At 47.3% G+C, this 16,795-nt stretch overlaps 1 protein-coding gene across 2 annotated transcripts in view; it reads right to left on the bottom strand.

The window, feature by feature from the left end:
- NEBL (nebulette) overlaps positions 1-16,479 on the bottom strand; it is a 357,579-nt gene extending 341,100 nt beyond the window's left edge. Inside the window, exons 1-2 of one of the 2 annotated variants that reach the window (XM_081796070.1) lie at positions 16,294-16,479; positions 14,938-15,032 (exon numbers count right to left, since the gene is read on the bottom strand). In XM_081796070.1, coding sequence (XP_081652196.1) covers positions 14,938-15,032; positions 16,294-16,362 — 164 coding nt within the window. In that variant the 5' untranslated portion in view covers positions 16,363-16,479. The remainder of the gene's footprint in view (positions 1-14,937; positions 15,033-16,293) is intronic. The other variant, XM_081796069.1, reaches the window with a different exon arrangement.
- Positions 16,480-16,795: the final 316 nt, after the last annotated feature.

A 16,795-nucleotide genomic window follows, 5' to 3' on the forward strand; every position in this document is an offset into this window, starting at 1 on the left:
CGCAGGTGGACTGAGGAAGCATCACCTGTCCACAGACAAGGAAACTGAGGCACAGTGAGGCGAAGTAACCCAGCGGAGCTCCGGAGTCCGTTCCCTTAACCCCCACCCCCCTCCCCACGTCCCCTCTCGTTTGTTGTTCAGGGCCATGGATCACGGGCTTCAGGTGGACGGGATCCTCAGGTCCCCGAGGTGCCATCCGTCTGGACCTGGAGACCCGAACGTTTTCCAGTTCCGCGATGAATGACGCACGTTCACTTTAACTCCTTGATGACGCCTGCGAACCTTTTCTAGCTGGAAATGGCTTCTTCTTGGTTGCGAGGATGACAACTAACTAGCAACCCAATAATTCTCCTTGCTTCTCTGTCTTCGTTTATCATCACCGCGTCTCCCCCCAGCCACGGGTCATCTCTTGTCTCGGGATAGACGTGCATTTGAGACTTGCTTGTCTTTAGAATTTCTTGCGAGCCTTTGCTCACGCCGGCCGTCGGCTGGCTTGGCCCTGTTCTTACTGTCGGTACGTTCTTGAATTCTCAGCTTTTACCATCTTTCACATAGTGTGCTGTACTCGTCGGAGCTCAGAAAGCCCGCAGGGGATGCCCTATGTGGCTTTTCGGTTTGGGGTTTGGTTTTTGTTTCAGGAGGCATTCCCCTTTTCTCACTCGTGGGAATAACCCACCTTCAATCAGAGCTTGATTTTTCCAAGTCTTCTATCTCGCTGAGTCAGCCTTCTCTCTATCCCTTCTTTCCTCTCCTCTGTAAACTACACGAAGGCCAAGTGCCAGCCAAGGACCACTCGCACACAGTCCCCGGGCTCTCCTGAAGTCGGCCTTGTGGCGTGACCAGCCACCCCTCCCTTCACCCCGAGGCAACAGAGACCGCTTGTTCCAAAGTCCTGGCGACCGCGACATCACCAGCCGGTCCTTCCTTATGTCCCACGTGAAGTCCGTAGCAACTTGAAAACAGTGAAACTGTACGCAAAAGGCACAGCAAAAGATCCACTGATACTCTCTCCCACTTCCAGCGGCTCATTAAACCTCCCTTCCCCGCTGCATCTTGCCTCTGCGCCGAAGTGGAAACGTGCAGAGAGAGCTTGGGTGGTTATCTCTTCCCACCTGCCTGTAGCGGTGCCCACATCCCATGTTCTCCGTCATTCTTCCACCTTCGAGTGTCTTTCTTTCTATACGTGGATCCACCTTTTAGACATGTTTCTTTTTTAGCACAGCCAGCCTCCCCGCTGCCAGAATTTCATTATCAGCTCGTCCCCGCCCCCCCCCCCACACACACACACTGGTGACCCTGCCAGATCTCATGAACCTCCTTGAGGGTCTCTGCGTTGGTACAGATGGATGAGGTCATCAACGCTCCTCTGCTCTGTCCCTTTGGAGAATTGCTTGACGCTTCCTCCATTCAAGTACCTCTTTTGTGTTCCCACCTGTTTTCTCCTGCTGGGGAATTAATTTTTAAATCCCGAGTAGCAATCTCTGCTAACCCACCAGAGAAGGATGCCAGGAAGGAGGCTTCCTGTCAAATGAAGGGCTGCTCCCATTCGGAATAAATGTACTTTTACAGTCAATCCACGCATGTTCATTCAGTGTCTGTTATATACCCAACAGCGTATAAAGAAAAACCAATATGCTTGTCTTTCAACATCTGTGACACTGTCGTTATGCAGGACGCTTCTTGGGAAATAGCCCCCAGGTACAATTTACAGGTGCGTTCACTGACCACTCACCCCTCAGGTACATACGACCCAAGAGACGCACAAATAAACCAGCCTCCTGACTCTTGGCCAATTAAGCCTGACATTACATAACTGCCATTTAAAAAAAAAAAAAAAAAAAAAAAAACCCACAGAGGCAAACCCTCTAAACAGGATTTTCCTTCTTTAGCAGCCTCTGAGGAAGAACTGTTCTAATATGGTGTTTCTATTCCTGACAGGAATAACCCTTAATTATTATGTGCCTTAAGCATCTAGAAATTTTTAAATAGAATTGCACTTAATGTTAAGAAAATCAGAGAACTACGTCAGTGGCAACAGAAAATACTTTAAACAGAGAGAGAGAGAGAGAGAGAGAGAGCTGGCATGGGGGACAGGGACGGGGGAAGAACACAGATCTTGATAAGTTGCCTTTGAAGTTCTGGAAATCCGAGAGAAGAGACAGAGCATTGAAAAAATTCACCAAAGAAAATTAAATTCTTCCATAAGAGAATGTAAAGGCTCGTCATTTATCAGGGATTAATGCGTTAATCCCTGATCACGTTTTGTTTCCACAAATAAATCATTGTTATTTCCAGGAAAAATATATAGATATGCAAATAAATATGCACATTGCCTAATATCTAAACACAAGGTTCATGTCTCTTTTTTTTAATGTTTATTTCTGAGAAAGCGAGAGAAAGAGAGCACATGGGGGAGAGGCAGAGAGAGAGAGGGAGCGAAAGAGAATCCCAAGCAGGCTCCAGCTGTCAGAGCCCGACGCAGAGCTCGAACTCACAGACCATGAGCTGAAATCAAGGGTCATATGCTTGCTTAACCGACTGAGCCACCCGGGAGCCCCAGAGTTCATTTCTAAGACTTTCAAACACATAGTTATAACAAAGTGATTGTTACAAAGTACCTACGTAGATGTTATTCCTGTCTTCTTTTGTTCAGTTGCATATTAGTGACCAATAATCTAGCAATAAATTTCAATATTTTGCCTAAACTCTCCAGCAGTAGCTACCATCCATGTGTGTTATCAGTCTAAGCACAGCCGGGTCCGGCTGGGATCGCCACAAAGATCTTCATGGAAAGAAATCTATCCTCTCCTGTCAAGTCAGCTCTGTCAGCCAGAGAGGCCTGCCGTTGAGCTGAATTGCTCAGACAGCCAGAGGGACTCAGCCAGTCCCGACAGAGCTAGCTGGGCGATGTGCTCTATCGAGGGGACATCTGCTGAGCACACAGTAGATGCTGGAGTATACTAAGGCAACTGGGACAATTCCTGCTCTCAAAAATGCTGGTTAGCTAGTAGGAAAGACTTGCTTTTTTATGAAGAACAAATCTAGAGAATTCTATCAAGATTCCTTCCACAAATAGGTCCTCTCACCCACCTCCTGTGTGCATTCAGCAAACAGTTTACAAATCTTTTTTGTTGTTGTTTGTAATGTTTATTTTTGAGAGAGAAAGACAGAGACAGAGAAAGAGAGCACACACAAGTGGGGGAGGGGCAGAGAGGGAGGGAGACATAGAGTCCGAAGCAGGCTCCAGGCTCTGAGCTGTCAGCACAGGGCCCGATGCAGGGCTCGACTTCACAAACCGTGAGATCATGACCTGAGCCGAAGTTGGACGTTTAACCGGCTGAGCCACCTAGGTGACCCTACAAATATTTTCTTTAATGTTTGTTTATTTTTGAGAAAGAAAGAGAGACAGAATGCCAGAGGGGTAAGGGCAGAGAGAGAGGGAGACACAGAATCCCAAGCAGGCTCCAGGCTCTAAGCTGTCAGCACTCCCAACTCGGGACTCAAACCCACGAACCATGAAATCACAACCTGAGCTGAAGTTGAACGCTTAACCGACTGAGCCACCCAGGCACCCCGACAGTTTACAAATCTTACCCAACATCTGTTGATTGGTTAAGTAGATATGGTGGGTTCTAGATCATCATTCTTGTCATAATGAGACCGGAAGGTTCATGATGTGAAAGAACAACACCGCGTCAACAGTTCAAACAACATATCTGATAAGGACAGTGAGAAGCACGCCTGTTGTATCATAAAAAATCTGACCTGCATTTGTCCCCGCTTCCTGGGACGTACTCCAAATAGTTGTAATTTCCCAAGTAATTGGAAATATCTTTGTTATTCGTCAGTCTTGATCCATACCTGAGTTATGCTAACAAGATGGCTTCAGATGGGACTGGCCACTCCAGAAACCACGAGATTAGAGGGTTGGTCCTTTGAGTCGGGCAATATCAGTGGACCTCCTCCAGGGAGGGGAGGGGGACAAGAGGCTGAATAATCACACGTGGTCAATAAGTCATCACATGTGTGGAATTAAACCTCAGTAAAAACTCTGGACACCGAGCTCGGTGGAGATTCTCAATCGGTTAACACATCACCGCACCCGCAGGGAGACACGTCCTGATTCCACAGGGCAAGGGCAAGAAAACGTGTCCAGGACCCTCCCCACCCTCGCCCTATGTGTGCACTCATTTGGCTGGTCCTGATTAGTCTCTTTTACAATCATAAAACCATAATCTTAAGTACAGCCCCTTTCTGAGTTCTCTCAGTCATTTTAGCTAATTAGCTCATTACGGGCACCCTCATATTTGTTTTCAGAAGTGTGGGTGGCCTGGGGACTTCTGAACTTGCAGCTGCCATCTGTCTCGTTGGGGACCGCACCCTTAACTTATGGACTCGACACTAATTCCGGGTGACTGATGTCAGAATTGCACTGCAGCATTGCAACACCCGTTCTCAATCCCTTAAAAACATGCCAGAAATAATACCTTTAAGAAGTCACGCTCTTGCAGTTGACCTTACCTCCCCAGCCCCCAAACCACCTCCAACCCAAGATGCGAACGGCCATGGTCCACCCTCGGCAGGACACTGCCTCCAATAGGTAGACAAGCACAACACAGCCATAGTACAGGGCAGGCCTTTGGGTAAGTGCTAGAATTGAGGTGTAAAACCAAAATAGGCACACACAGAGAGCCCAGCAAGTAAAAGGTTCAGGATGGCTTCACAAAAACTGTCACAGCTGTGCATCCTAAAGATGAAAGTAACTTAATTTTTTTAACATTTATTTATGTTTGAGAGAGGGGGGAGGAGGGGCAGAGAGAGAGGGGAACAGAGAATCCACAGCAGGCTCTGCACGGACAGCAGCGGGGCTTGAACTCACGAGCTGCGAGATCACGACCTGAGCCGAAGTTAGATGCTTAACCAACCGAGCCACCCAGGTGCCCCAGGTGACAGTAACATTAACAGAGGGGAGAGCAGGAAGGCCTAAGAACAGTGCGAGTAAAGGGTCAAATCATGGGGCAAGTTTATTAACGAAGAAATTTTTTTTTATTAACTCCTTACTGTGTGCCTGAAACTGGGCTCACCTTATTATTTTGATATTCCAATGAATCCTTAAACCTCATCTAGTATCATACCCATTTTACAGATGAGGATACTGAGACTTAGCTGAAGAAATTTGATGACGGCATTGGGCGAGCCGCCCAGTATGACTGGAGAGGAGGAGGGGAGACCGATGTGAGCAGAGGCAGGTAGATAGATGGTAAAAAGCCCCCAGGTGCCGGTCAGAAACCTACTTTATTTTTTCTGCAGGCAATGGGGAACATTCAGACGTGTTTGTGCAAGGGAGTAGTATGCCCAGAGCCATGGTTTCAAAAGACAAGTGTGGTGGCAGGAAAAGCCTTCAAAAAAGAGAAAGACTGGAACAGGGAGACCAGTTAGGGGACAACGGTCGGATCAATGGCCAAATATGGTAAGAGAGCCTGAGCAAAGGCAAGGACAGAGGGGATGAACACAGGGATGGGATGATGGGGAGGGGGGCGTGGGAGACAACAGAGATGCTTAAGGCTCTGGGGCACAGGTGGATCAGGGAAGAGTAGCCAGGAGAGGATGGCACAGACATCTAGATCATCAAAAATCCATCTGTCCATCCGGCGTCCCTCTGTACTGATGCATACACTGACTACACTGCCTTCTGTTGCTCCCGCACGTTGCCTGGTTTCGTGGAAAGATCAAGTTCATGCTCTTGATCAATTAACGGCTAACAAAGTCACACTTAAAGACCGACTTCGATACTGGTGGGCAGTCATCTGACTCCACACCCCAGATCTCTGGCCCCCTGCGGTACCCGGCCATCCCATTTCTCCCAGGCTCTCTGTGGTTGACTTATACCTGCCTTTGATGGGTAATGAGCATCAGGGGATCTAATCAAGGATTTTTGTCTAAGTGGCTTTTTAGACTGCTGAGCTGACGCCGAAGTATAAGAGACCACCAGTCCACCTATCGATCTGATGCTATTCAAAAATACACACATCGAACTAGTTTTCTCCTGGCTGCGCCTAGGATTCGATGGGAAGGAGTCAACAGAGAGCGTGGAAAAGGAAACGGTAGTTGAACGCAACGCGACTCCCTCAAAGACTCCAGAAAGAAAAATGCACAGCCAACTACAGATAAAATTAATAATGGGTTTCCAGCATCGGAATAAATAATCCTTGCTGTTCAAACCTGGTCCTCCTGGCAACTTCCTGTTTTCTGCTTATGTCTCTGCCCCACGTCTAGGTTCCACGAGAAAGGCTGCAGAATGTTTTATTCACTAGCAGAACTTCAGAATCAATAACAATGCTTTTACTAAGCCTGAGAAATGTTCTGGGTACTCAGCTCATAAATATTATTCTAGATCCCACTTCTCTCACACTGCTAAAGAGCCTAAGGCTTCCTAGGTACACTAACTGTAGGAGAACAGAAACAGAAAGGAAAAGAAATTCAACTTTCTATTCCTCTAGAGACGGAGCTTGGAGGGGCCTGAGGCTCTGGAGAAGGAGGGTGTCTTGGGGGGAGTATGTCTGTTCTCTCTCACTCCCGACATCCCCAAGAACCACAATGCCTTTGTAAAGCACTCCTCTGAAAACGTTTAACGAAGACATACCGAAATGCACCCTTACACAAGCCCCTGACACATAATCAATACCCCTTTAAGCGCACACATCTATATCTTGCATTAACCTTGCATTTCACTGTGATTTAGGAGATCTGTGCTTCATCTCCAAATCTTTTCTTATCTGACATCATTCCATAACAAATACATCATCATAAAGAGCCCACACAAGGAAGGCGCCTTGCGCAAACACTTTTAAGTGTGGCAGAACTCAGTACCTGATGTGTAACCTTGGTCTTCTCCAACGATTTCAAAAGATACTAACATTCACGAGATACCCCCCCACAGTTCAATAAGGTAGCTGAGAAACAGATCAGTCTGCATATGCCCGGAACCGTTTTGTTCGGTTCAAATAAAATGTCTCCACCCTTCACTTTCGATCCTCCCATTTTCACAAAAATACAAACACAAAAGCAAAAACCAAACACCTGTCATCCTCCTGCATCAGGTCTATGTCAAGGAGCCAGAGGTTGAATCTTTTTCTATGCAGTATGTAACTGAAGTCAGGCAAGGCATATTATAATTGATGCTAACTAGAACTCCCACAGACCACAACGCCCATAGATAGACACTGTTACTTTTAACAATGTGACATTTTCTCCTCCCTTTAAGGGGGAAACATGAGACAACTTTCAATTTATGATAAATAAGACAGGGGACTGGGGCGCCTGGGCAGCCCAGTCGGTTAAGCGGCCACATGCAGCTCAGGTTATGATCTCGCAGTTCATGGGTTCAAGCCCCGCGTCGGGCGCTGTGCTGACAGCTCGGAGCCTGGAGCCTGCTTCGGATTCTGTGTCTCCTTCTCTCTCTGCCCCTCCCCTGCTCATGCTCTGTCTCTCTCTCTGTCTCTCAAAAATTAATAAATGTTAAAAATATATATTTTTTAATAAAGTAAAATAAATAAGGGAAGGGACTAACATTTGTGCACCTGTTAGGTGTCGTTTGATGTGCTGAGGCTTACAGATATTTCCCCCATTTAATTTCTACAGAGTTCCTGTTACGTAGAAATTACTATCTTATTTCACAGACTATAATTAAATCCAGAAGAAAATAAAGGAACGTCACTAGGGGATCTTTTAGGATGGCATGCTTGGAAACCGAGCACGTAAGCAGCGAGGGGAAACCCTACCGTGTTCTTTACGGCGTGGCAATGGCCAGCCTCAGCAGGGAGACTTCAGCCCTCGGTATTCAGACTCTGTGCAACCTGGCCACCACACCGCCATTCAGGCTCCCCAAAACGTGCTCTCGAGCCAGCTTCTCACCCCGCCCCACCTCTGCCCGCCTGCCCGAGAAAGAAAGCAGGCTGGGCCGCATCCCGATCTGGGGGGTAAGGCAGGGCTACGCTGATAACAGCACGGCCTCCACACTCACGGAGACAGCTAATCTTTATGGAGGGCTACGTGCCAGGCTCTGGGGGTGCAGAGTGAGCAAGACAGATGTCCTCAGAGCCACCCCAAGCTAGAGGAGGGTGCACACACAGATAAGCACACGGCTCCTTCAGAGGATGGGGATGACTCTGCCAGCTGAGCGATTCCTGAAGGGTGGCAGGGGACGGGACAGGATGGGGTTGGCACCAAGGGGGTGAAAGCCATGGCTGTCTGAATCCATGAACTCAGTGAGTACAGGGCTGCACGGACCGGCAGCCTTCAGTGCTCTCTGACGCGCGGGGCACTGAGAATATGGCACTGAACTAGTAATTCTCAAACTTTCTTGACCACCATTTCCAGTAAGAATATTTTTTACATCATGATCCAGTGCACTCTGTATACACACAACTAGAAAAAAAAAAAAAAAAAAGAAATGAGGGGCGCCTGAGTGGCTCAGTCGGTTGAGCGTCCCACTTCCGCTCAGGTCATGATCTCGTGGCTGAGTTCGAGCCCCGCGTCGGGCTCTGTGCTGATGGCTCGGAGCCTGGAGCCTGCTTCGGATTCTGTGTCTCCCTCTCTCTCTGCCCCTCCCTTGCTCTCTCTCTCTCTCTCCCTCTTTCTCAAAAATGAGAAACTTCAAAAAAATTTTTTAAATGTCTGCCAAAACAATACTCATTTCACTACTCAGATGCACTCCGATATTCTCTCCCTCTCTTTCTCTCTCTCTCTCTCTCTCTCTAAGTTCTGGATACAACCCTCTAACGGATGACAGCCCACAGTGTGAAAAATATTGATATAAACCTTTTAACAGGCATAACTATTATTTCTTTGATGTACTTCCTCTTCTCCCCCTACCCTCTTTTTCCCCCTTCATCCCTCAAAAAACTTATTTCCACTGCGGAAATAAAAGCAGTCCTGTCTACGGAAGTTCCACTGCATGCCAGAAATACTGCACTGTCTCCTTAGTCCCACACAGCCCCAGTAGGGTGAGAGGTACCATTCCCATTTTACAGAAGAAGAAACTGATGCTTAGAGATCAAAAGATTGGCTTGGCAGAACATGCGGGAGCCGGGGTTCAAATCCAGTTCTGTCTTGCTTCAAAACTCCAATTACACCACAGTGCCTTTCGTGAAAAGTTCTTAAGTAATTAAAGCCAACTTAATAGCAAGAATTTCTTAAGTCCCCTTGAGATAACTCAAGCCCTTGGAGGGTTACAGAACCGGGGTTGAGAGGTCTAAACAGAGATAAGGGAACTACACGGTGGAAAGCTCTCAGGTTTAAATTTAATTTCCTTCCGTGTCCTCGGAGCACCCCTTGGTAAAGGCATCAACAAGGGCTGACCAGCAGAGAAATGGTAAGTGAGAGCCAGCAGAGCGTTGGCCTAGATAGTCACCCTCAAGACGGGCTGGCTGAGTGGCAGTGACCTCTCCGGGGGGCTGACAAGGAGCGTCACCTACCTCAGCATCTCCCAGGCTGTCGACAGTCAATAAATATTCACAAGACGACCGCTAGCACAGGCAGAGCGAAAGTAAACACGACGCCCCGCTCCTACTGGTTTATTTTTAACATCTCCCAAAATTATGCTAAGTGAAACTATTTGCTGAACAGAGATTCTTATTTGGAAAGATAGTGAAACATGTCGAACACAGATATTTGTGTTCTTTTGGCCCCATATTTAAAGATCCATTTGGGGGCGCCTAGTTAAGCCTCCGACTTCGGCTCCAGTCATGATCTCCGGGTTCGTGGGTTCGAGCCCCGCGTCGGGCTCTGTGCTGACAGCTTGGAGCCTGGAGCCTGCTTCGGATTCTGTGTCTCCCTCTCTTTCTGCCCCTCCCTTGCTCGCACTCTGTCTCTGTCTCTCCCTCTCAGAAATAAATAAACATAAAAAAAATTTTTTTTAAAGATACATTTGACACAGACACAAGGTATATCAAATGTGGGCAGATCAGGACAAATTTTCAGCCCCTCAAAAATTCCCACAGAAGTGATGATGTGGGGAAATTATTGACAAGGTCCTGCTAAACTATTGCATCATTAACTGAGCCCTCCCCTGACCTAAAATAACTAGACTTTTAGTGCCAGTACATCAACTGGCCTGTCACTGCCATTGCTATATTTCTAAGCGGTAATATTTCTCAGAAAATTTGAAGAAATGAGGTATTATTTTTACAAACACATAATAAGTGCAATTTTGACTTTTACACATAAGTTAAATAATTTATTTGTCAAATGGCCTTGGGGTTTATATTCTTTGTGTGGCTTGTTGGGTAGTTTAACTTGGCATATAAATTCACATACAAAAATGAGGTATGTTTTTTTGTCTAATCATCTTAGTGTTGTTTTCTCAAGATCTCTTAGCAATAAAAATATCACCTCGTCCTCTTTTCTTTGCAAGTTTCATGATGAAAAAAATTCTGAATGTGCCAAAGAATCCATGGCCTGCTTATGAAACATAAAGGCTATGAAAACATGGCATGTATTTAAGTAGACGAGTTTGTTTTTAAATATTTTAATAGTGTGACTACTGCATTAGGAGCTAAATGTGTATTAAGTCCAATCTTACATCAAGTGGGTAATATACTTTGATCATTCTATCAAAAGATCAAAATTTAAATATTATGTAAATTATACCTTATACATGTTCTCCTTTGCATGAAATCAAACCAAAAACTTGTTTCTTCTCTGAACACATGAGACTATAAACAAGCAACATATTTAAAGGAAAGAAAATTCTCACTACTTCATTCCACTAAAAAAAAAAAAAAAATGCCCCCAGGTATCAATTAAAATAAAAAGCCTTTATGTTTTCTAAAAATAATCTTAAATGTCTGTTTATCCTTTCCAAGTTTCAAGCATATTCTTAATATTTATTTTAAATATTTTTGGTAATTATGTATGTTTTTTTCACAAGAAATGCTACATAAGTCCTCTTTGTGAAAACTCCGACAGATTTTATAAATCACTAGAAAAGAAATTAAAGAATATTAAATCTCCAGTAATCAAAAAAGTTGTCATTTTCACAACAACTAAATGTAAAGTATGAACCTTGATTGGATTCTGGTTTAAAAAGAAAAAAGCAGATACAAAGGACATTCTTTTTTTTTTTTAATTTTTTTTTTAATGTTTATTTATTCCTGACAGAGAGACAGAGCCTGAGTGGGGAGAAGCAGAGTGAGAGGGAGACACCAAATCCGAAACAGGCTCCAGGCTCTGAGCTGTCAGCACAGAGCCCGACGTGGGGCTGGAACCCACGGACCATGAGATCATGACCTGAGCCGAAGTCAGATGCCCAACCAACTGAGCCACCCAGGCGCCCCTACAAAAGACATTCTTAGGACGAGGGAAATATAAATGTAGACAGGATTTTAGATATTATGAAATTTTGGTTAATTTTCTTTGGTGTGACAATGGATCTATGATTGTTTAAGAAAATATCCTTATTCTGGGGTGTCTGGGTGGCTCAGTCTGTTAAGCATCCGACTTCGGCTCAGGTCATGATCTTGCGGTTTGTGGGCTCAAGCCCTGCATCAGGCTCTGTGCTAACAGCTCCAGAGCCTGAAACCTGCGTCGAATTCTGTGTCTCCCTCTCTCTTTGCCCCTCTCCCACTCATGGTCCCTCTCTCTCTCTCTCTCAATCTCTCTCTCTCTGTCTCTCTCAAAAACAAATAAACATTTAAAAAGTTAGAAAAAAAATATCCTCATTCTTAGCACATGGATGATGTAGTTTTCAGGGAAGAAATATCAATGTATGAAATTACCTTCCTTGATGCGTGAAACTGACAAACGGTCTGACAATAATATATTTGCACACATAACTAAATAGAAATAAGGGGCAAATGTGACCAAATGTTAATAACACTGGAATTTCAGTGGAAGGTATACAGATGTCCATTGTATTATTCTTTCAACCACTTTGTGTATATGGAAATTTTTCCAAAGACAAGTTGTGGGGGGACAAATAGTCATTTTCATTTCAACATGTATGCATGTCAACTCCTGAACCAAACAAAGTACAGATAAAATATTGCTCCACATGGATACAGAATGTGTCATTTTCCAGTAACCGTATGCTTCAGAGAATCAATTTTCCACCATTGACCCGGAGAAATTATGGCAACCCTTCTGGCCAAGACCATTGACCCACCACCTGAATTAGAGCAGAGGCATCAGAATCCCCAGAGGGTAATCCATGCTGCCCAGCGAGTTTACAAGGCAACCTGTGCCCTTGGAAAAATAAGAATTGAGAACAGGGGCCTTCCGGCCTGGAACCTTCACAGCAGACAGGTTCCATTTCTGGACACAGCAGATCAAGCTGTGACATGAACTTAAAGCTAAATTAAACAAATTGACACCATCAACTGGAATCATTCACCCGCTAAAGCTAGATTTCTCGTCTTCCCCTGTCTCTCTGCTCAACAAAGTGGACCACCAGGTTTAATATTCGACAAGAAATCTGAGATGCTACCCCCCCCAAGTTCCACTTAAACCTAATACCAAAGCACTTGAATTATATAAGAAAGTTTAAAGAGAAAATCTGTAAGCATTTGATTTAGACATACCTAAAGCATTTAAAATAAGACTCCGTCCTATGAAACAACATAGTAGGATGTCTCCTATCTACAGATCGAGGCTCTTTGTTTTGGGGCCCAAATCTCAACAGTTCTGGGCACTAGTTCACTATTAAGTCAGATTGCAAACCAGCCACCCTTGACTTGCCGCAGAATCTGATATTCTTTTTTTTTTTTTTTTTAATTTTTTTACATTGATTTATTTTTGAGAAACAGAGTGAGACAAAGCGTGAGCGGGGAAGGGGCAGAGAGAGAAGTAGACACAGAATCCGAAGCAGACTCCAGGCTCCGAGCAAGCGGTCAGCACAGAGCCTGATGTGGGGCTCGAACCCACAAACTGTGAGATCATGACCTGAGCCGAAGTCGGACACTCAACCGACTGAGCCACCCACACGCCCCTCTGATATTCTTTTTTAATTAGACTGAACCGAAACTAAGCAGTAAGCACTGAGTTTTCAAGTGGTCCCATGCAACCAAGACTCTCTCAGCTGTACCTTTTTTTTTTCTGTCCTTTCATTTTAATCATTTCTTTTCCCCCTAATTCAATTCTTTATCTACCTGTATGTCTATATGTAAACACATACATAATTACATACGTATACATGTTATACCGTATCGCATCGTATTAAATGTAATTGTTCTCTCCTCAATTTCTTTCTCTCCTGTCTTTCCTTTTCTCCTCCAACTCCTCCAGGCCTATCAGGGCCACCCGAAGGCATGGTTATCACTGGGTTGAACTCCAGGATGGGGAGCCATAAAGAATCTTGATGTGGCCCATAAAGCCTAATCGAATCAGGCCACGGGCTGGAGTAGTTATGGGAAAATGGTTCACTTTCCTTTAAACTAAAGAACAATTATCTCGTTTATGGGTTGTAGGAGACCCTTTCCCATCTAGGTACTGCCGGCTGCCTTTGATGTTTAACCAGTCACACGTACCTCTCTTTAAGAAAAGCAGGAGACTATGACACTGAAGTCCCATTTTTTATTCCGTGTTATCGCCATAAGATACATGGTATAGGAGGGCCGAAGACATCAATGAGTTTGGGCAATGTCTGTGAACTTCACTTATCCAAAAAAGTCCTGAATTCTGTTCAGTGCTCCCATGTTCTGATTTCTTGAAAAGTTTCTAGTCAGTCAATAAGCAATAAGCTGAAACCAATCAGTAAGCAATAAGAGAGTAACAAAAAAAAAAAAAAAAAAAAGATCTTCACCGGAGAGGTATAAGCACACTACATTTGTTTACCAAAAATTTACTATGAAAACACAGTCCCATGAGTGAACTGTCAGTTAACCATGGGCCCTCCATCTCCAGAAGACCTGGCCGAACCTATTTCCGAAACTCTAGAGAGAGTGAATCTCCAGCCATATTCCAGCCAAAAGGCTAAGGGTCCTATGCCACCTGCAGGCTCCATCGGGCCCCCACAGGGGAATGGGGAAGAAGGCTCAACAATTCAGGGCCAAGAGCTCTGAAAAGTGCTAAAAACACTCTTGGATGGGAGAATACTCAAGGTGTGGGGAGACACATGCCCCAGGGCAGCAAGGTCGCCATTTGGAACCAAGGGCCAATTTCCAGATTCTAGGAGTGATTGGAGCCCTTTCCTGAGAATTACCCTCTCAATGCCTCAATTTCTTCATCTGTCAAATGGAGATAATAATAGTGCCCCCCACCCCCACCCCCAAGTCACAGAATCTGTAAAGATTAAATGAGTCAGGAGGCATAAAGTGCTTACCACAGGGCCTGGCACACAGGAAGCACTGCGTAAACGCTAGGTAATTGCCACCAGTATAGGCTAAAAGCATGCCTACGGAAAAACCTGCCAAAGAAAGGTTGCCTTCCCTAATCTCCCCCAACAGACCTACTCCTAACCAGCCGGAAACACCGTGTCTCAATTCCTTGGTTCTCTGTTTCAGCTCTAGGATCTCTGGAGCGGTCTCAGCTAAGATTAAGCGAGACTCCTTTCCCTAGCAACTAGGTTCAGATATAAAATTGCAATATGGCAACATCACGTGACTGAAATGGAAATCTGACATGCACTTCAGAGCCCACACTTTCGCTGCGTGTAAGTTCTTCAGCTTCTAACAAATGTCCCCCACTCTGCAACCCTGTGAGCCTCAAAAATCGACCCCGCTGGAAGACACACACAAATTACCCTGCACATGAAGAAAGACACGAGTGCAATGACCTTCCGCAAAGTCCGTGGCCCCAGCGTGTGTGGCATAAACCAGGAACTGGCCCCTGCCACACCTGCGTGACACAGTGAGTCAGTCTCTCGGAACGGGCAGATGCCCTCACTTTTGTGTTCTGGTGCTGTACCTACCACACCTGGCACACCTTGTTGACAATACTTACGCATTACAATAGGGCTTCTTTTCATAGCCTTTGTAGTTGTTCATGTTGAGAGCCATCTTACAGACCTCACAATGGAAACATCCTTTATGCCAATACTGAAAAATAAATAAATAAATATTTAAAAGTTTCGTGCAATGCCAGCGCTTTCCGGGACGGGTACAGAAAGGAGATATTTTTTAGTGCATCACAGTCCCCACCCTCACTTGAAAATACCGCAACAAAATGATTGTAGGTAACAGGAGATGTGGTTACCTCCTCTCGGTTATGTAAATAAGGCAGACAGCTACGAAAACTGAGTTTTAAATGAATCCCCACCGCGACGTACAGATTCAGAGGCAAGAACTGCCAGGGCTCCATCCACACGGCACTCCTAGGAGCAGCCAGAATGGAATCCTAAACTGGTTAATAATGGAGACGTGGAACCTGGGTAATGGCTTCAGAAGGAAAACGAATCCAGTCCAAAGCGCCTAAACGCGGAGTTTGTTGGATCTCAATAAATATGTGTCCACCGGAAACCAGGCAACCCGAAGGAGCCAGGAGGGGGACTAGGCAAGTACCCTCGCCCCCCCCCCCCCATCTCTGTCCAGCTTCTACTAAATTGCAGGAAAGGTGGACCCAGTCCGGGAGGGCTGGCGAGATGACGGGGTGCTCTCGAGAGGCATTTGTACCAGCACACGCAAATTTGTCAGGGACCGCCTCCGGCTGGTTTCAACGATCAGTCACTCAGGATAGCGCGGGGCTCGCTCCCCCAGGCTGTTCAACTCCATCCACGCCCGGGAAGGACAGGGAGCAGGGCTGCAGGGGCCGGGCCTAAAGCCACTTCCTCTGGAATTCCCCAGCCGGGTGGATTAACCCCCCGTGGATCCTGCTCGCCGCGCCGAGCCGGGGATTATTCTTAGCAATGCCGCAGCGGCCGCCCCACGACATATTAATTATTATTTGCCTCTCCGCCTCACCGCCGTCACGGGGGGCGCTGGGGCGGGGGTGAGGTGGGGTGCGGGGCGGTGAGGGGCAGGAGTGGCGGTGCGAAGGGGTCGAGCCTGGGCTCTTCGGCCCCCGGGCCGCGCTCCGCCGCGCGCCCTCCGCAGCAGCCCCGCACCCTCGCCGCCCGCACCCCGACGAAAACCCTCCCCGGTTCCAACATCACCATCGCCAAGCGTGCTCTCTGGATACTCCTGCGGGCGTTTTTCCTTTGCGTGCCCTCACCCGGTGCCAAAACACACACACACACACACACACACACACGCACGCACAGAGCCCCACTCCTCTCCTTGCATCCCAGGTGCCAAAACTTCTCGGAGCAGGTGCAGCCGGGCCCCCGGCAGGTCCGGGCTGGCCCGGCGCCCCCTCGCTCACCTTATCCAGGCAGTTGACTTTCTCCGTGGGATACACGACTTTTCCGCAGCGGGCGCACTGGGGGTTCATCGTCGCGGTTCCCAGGGGCGGCGGCTGTGCGGCAGCGGCTGGGGGCTCCGAGGAGCCGCTGTGACATCCCCCGGCGAGCCCCGCACCGCCTCCGGGCAGGCGGGAGGGCTGCGGGCGGCCGGGCGCCGGGGTCGGGAGTCGGCGCCGGACCCCTGGCGAGCCGGCCGCGCGGCGCGCGGGAAGGGCGGCGGGGCGCGGGTGGGTGCGCGGCGGGGCCTGGCGCCGGGGTTGGGGCGGGTGGGGGGGCGGCCGCGCTCGCTGGCCCGGGCTCGGCTCCGGCTCGGGCTCCGCGCCGCTCGCTCTGCGTCGCTCGCACTCCAGGTACCGGTGACTCACACAGACACTGGCTCCCGCCCCTCGCGCTCACTCGCTCCCCCGCCTCGCCGCCGCCGCCGCCGCCGCCGCCGCCGCCGCCGCCGCGCAGGCCAAACCC

Source organism: Panthera onca, chromosome B4 (assembly GCF_046562875.1).
Source record: "Panthera onca isolate mPanOnc1 chromosome B4, mPanOnc1 haplotype 2, whole genome shotgun sequence".
NCBI lineage: Eukaryota > Metazoa > Chordata > Mammalia > Carnivora > Felidae > Panthera > Panthera onca.